Raw genomic sequence first — 3,719 nt, forward strand, 5'->3', positions numbered from 1 at the left:
GCCTGGTAGAGCTGAAGGCCACTAGCAAAGCTTTTTTTTTTGTCCATCCCAACTCCAGTAACCCAGGTAGGATAATTTCCCTGAGGTTAAAGACTGCGTTTCAGACTTCGAGGGCCCACAGTATGCCAAGTAAAGAGGAAACATCACCCCTCCATCTGCTTGTCTTCTGATGAACACACAAATGCCCAAGAGATGGGGAAAGTCCCAACAGCTTCCAGAAAGGAGAGGGAGGAGGAAGGAGACAAGGCTGGGCACGTCTCCCTAGCCACCCAGATGCTGGAAGGTGGAGACGGGATCTACAGAACAGCAGTGGCTGCCTCTGTCTGAACCCCAAGAACAAGGGGCTGCAGAGGGGCAGCAGGTGGGGCATCGTGTGGATATCACAGCAGCTCGTTCCACCAGACCCGAATTGTGTCCCCAAGTCTGGGGTTTCTGAGAAGAACTCCTGGGCGCACCCCCGAGGCCAAGATCTCCCTGACCCACCAGGTCCCCTTGCCCTGGCCCAACTGGCCCGGCATGGGCTCACCTGGACACCTCCGTGTTGTGCTTTCTCCAGCTGCCATCCTGGCCTCCTCTCCTCCTTGTCCCAACCTGGAGATCCTACCTGGTTGGGCCACGAGGAATCCTGTTAAGGGGAAATGACAGAGGACTTTCTAATTGATACATAAGGCATTCCGGAACCGAGGCCCATTCTTGCAGGGCAGAGATGGTCTGGCCTCGGTGACTGCCCCGTGAGCCCAGCTAGTGGGCCCTCAGTGCAGACCATCCACAGAGAAGGTGACAGCACAGACATCCCGTGCAGGGTGCAAACGCCATTATGAATTCTTGACCATGAGCCTGAGGCCCGATTCATTCAGGGCCCAGACGCCCCTGAGCTGCAGCAGCCGACAGAGAGGGAGCCCTGGGGAGTGCGTTCCAGTCACCCTGTGAAGGGTCCCTCACCCACGGAGACAAGGTGGCTGTAGTTCTCCAGCATGACATCCCTGCAGAGGTTCTTCTGAGTGGCGTCCAGCTGCTGCCACTCCTCCAGGGTGAAGTCCACAAACACATCCCTGAAGGTCAACATTTCCTGCAACAGCACACTTCTCCTTAGCCCACTGTCAAAACAAGGTGGGCAGTGGGGGGGGGGCACTGGCATCTAGAGGGTAGAGGCCATCGATGTTGCTAAATATCCTCCAATGCACATGGCAGCCCTCCACAACACAGCATTATCTTGCCCAAACGTCAAGAGGGCACAGGTGAGAAAACCTGGGGTTGAGCAGTGAAATGGAATGATCATGAAAAGGACTAGAATGTGCTGTAATATGCGAAAAGAAGAAAATAAAAAGAAAAAGGGATTCTTAAGATAGATAAATAGGCACACATGATTTTCGGAAGAATGCATGAAAAAATGAAGGAGACACAAAGACAGGGTGAGAGGGAAAATTATCTTTCACCTTTTGATGAACAGTTTTGTTTGAATTTTTTGCCATATGCACAGAGTACTTTTTAAAATACTCAGTTCAATTTATTAATGCCCTATTCAGAACATGTTTTTAGAATTTTGGCATCCATATTCTTAAGTGAAAGTGGTCTTTCACTTTTCGCTTTCTTGTAGTATCTTCCTTGAATTTAAGTTAACTGGCATCATAACATGTACTGGATTCCTTTTCACCTTTTAACAGCCTGGAAAAGTTGAACACAGAAATTATCTGCTCTTTAAAATTTTGTGAAAGCAGCAATTAGTCCAGGATTTGGAAGAGCAAATTTAAAGTGTGAACACCTTTGATTCAAAAATCCTACTTCCAGGTGTATTCTCCATAAATACCTGTACTAATGGGCCAAGAGATACATAGAAAGTTGTTCATGAGGCACTGTATATAATAGAAAAAGAAAATTAAAAATCTAAGTGTCCATTCGTAGAGAAATAGTTAAATGATACTTCTATACCATGAAATAGGAACTGAAATAATCTTTATGTACTGATGAGGAACAAAACCCAGAATATAATCAGGTGGGAAAAGCAAGATGGGTATGGGAGTGGGCACTTGTGCAAAAACACATGTTACATATATGTCTATTTTTAGTTAAATTGATGTAAATGCATCTACAGCACCTTATCACCAAATTGTTCCTTCTGCGAGGAAGATGTGGTACTGGGGAGAGAAGAAGTAGGGATCTTTTGGATACTGTTTTTATGCATATTGGAACATGAGACATGGATTTACTTTCATTATTTCAAACATAATGAAAAAGAAAAAAGTGAACTGAAAGTGAAGAAATAGAAAAAGCAAGATGAGTCTATGTATTTAAACAACCTTCTCTGAGAAGGAAAAGAAAAAAAAAGAAGAAGCGCAGTCCCAAGAGTAAGAAGTAGATTTTAAAAGTCTTTTCCTTTCTATCTTGTTCCTTTTTTTTTCTCTGTTTTTTTGGTGGGGAGGGGAAGGATTGGAGAATCTGAGGTGGATGACAGGTTGAACAGAAAACAGCCAGAGCTAAGTGGACTAATAGATTTTTCAAGGCTGCAATATAATTTCCTAATTGCTGCCTCAAATTCACTGGAGACAAAGTAGGGGGTAAATTAGGAACTCACCTGGGACACGGCCATCTGGCTCTGCCCTGACAAAGGATGGAGATCTAGGAAGGCAGAATTAGGAGGGTCGAGATCAGTGCATACAGCCATGAGACCACCATCACCAGCTTAATAACAATCACTCTTGCCCCACACAGGGGATGATCTGGACACGTGGCCTGGTAGCTCCAGCCTGTTCCCCTGGGACACGGCTAAGATCCTGTGTGTTTTCCACGTCAATTTATTTTCTCTTCCTGGACAGATTTATGACTTGTGTTTAAAGACATCTCCTCGGAAGCCATTAACAACCTGACATCTCCTTTCTCTCAGGAATTCTATGCCTCGAAATTTATCGTAAAAAGGCAATCATAAATAAGCACAGGCTACAAGGATGTTAACTGTAGGTGTTTCCACCATTCAACAATTTGGAAGCAACTAAAGCTCCAGCAAAGGGGACTCAGATCAAAAATTAGACACGCAACATGGGAAATACCACATGGGCTTTAAAAATGCAATGCAATCCTGTTCTCATTTCTTAACATATTTAAAAGTAGGTTACCAGAAAGCAAGTGCAGTGCGATCTCCTTTGTTAAGCAATATGCATTTATTGAGGAAGAGCAGTGCAGAAGGGCGTTTATGAAAACGTTGACACTGCTTACATTCCAGTGGTAATTCCACCTTTCCTCTTTTATTTACTTGCATTTTTTCATTTTTCACAATATCATTTACTAGTAAAATAGAAAGGAGAAATTATTACAAATCACCTCTTATCACACTGAGCCCTGGAGGTGATAGACCCTGAGCAAAGTCTGGAGGACAGGGACAGCTTGCTGTGGTTTGGAGGAAGGAGACAAACCAGAGCTGAGCGCAGGACAGAAGGGAGGGGCGAGGAGGGAGAAGAGGCGGGGGGTAGAGGGAGGTTAAGGGCCAGGCGTTGGTCACTTCCACATGGAGCTGGAAACCACTGACCTTGCGCCAGGCTCCTTCAGACCTACAGTGGGCCACTGCCACCCTGTTCCCGCCCCAATACTTCCTTATTTCCCATTATGTCCATTTGATTGCCATGCTCTTCCTTATTTGGCGGTGTTCAAAACACAGTTTCCGCAAGGAGCTTCTGTTAACCATTGCTACTGTAGCAATCCCTGCCTTAGGATCAGGACAACAGGGC

The 3,719-nt window shown here is 45.4% G+C and overlaps 1 protein-coding gene across 2 annotated transcripts in view; it reads right to left on the reverse strand.

Moving 5' to 3' along the window:
• Positions 1-14: 14 nt before the first annotated feature.
• The window catches only part of LOC112398801 (zinc finger protein 568-like), an 18,920-nt gene continuing 15,215 nt past the window's right edge, over positions 15-3,719 (reverse strand). Inside the window, exons 6-8 of one of the 2 annotated variants that reach the window (XM_024743522.1) lie at positions 2,573-2,616; positions 947-1,069; positions 15-625 (exon numbers count right to left, since the gene is read on the reverse strand). In XM_024743522.1, the coding sequence (XP_024599290.1) occupies positions 101-625; positions 947-1,069; positions 2,573-2,616 (692 nt within the window). In that variant the 3' untranslated portion in view covers positions 15-100. Of the gene's footprint in view, positions 626-942; positions 1,070-2,572; positions 2,617-3,719 lie in introns of both variants that reach the window. The other variant, XM_024743524.1, reaches the window with a different exon arrangement.

The sequence above is a fragment of the Neophocaena asiaeorientalis genome, unplaced genomic scaffold (assembly GCF_003031525.2).
Source record: "Neophocaena asiaeorientalis asiaeorientalis breed wild unplaced genomic scaffold, Neophocaena_asiaeorientalis_V1.1 scaffold243, whole genome shotgun sequence".
In the NCBI taxonomy this organism is placed as follows: domain Eukaryota; kingdom Metazoa; phylum Chordata; class Mammalia; order Artiodactyla; family Phocoenidae; genus Neophocaena; species Neophocaena asiaeorientalis.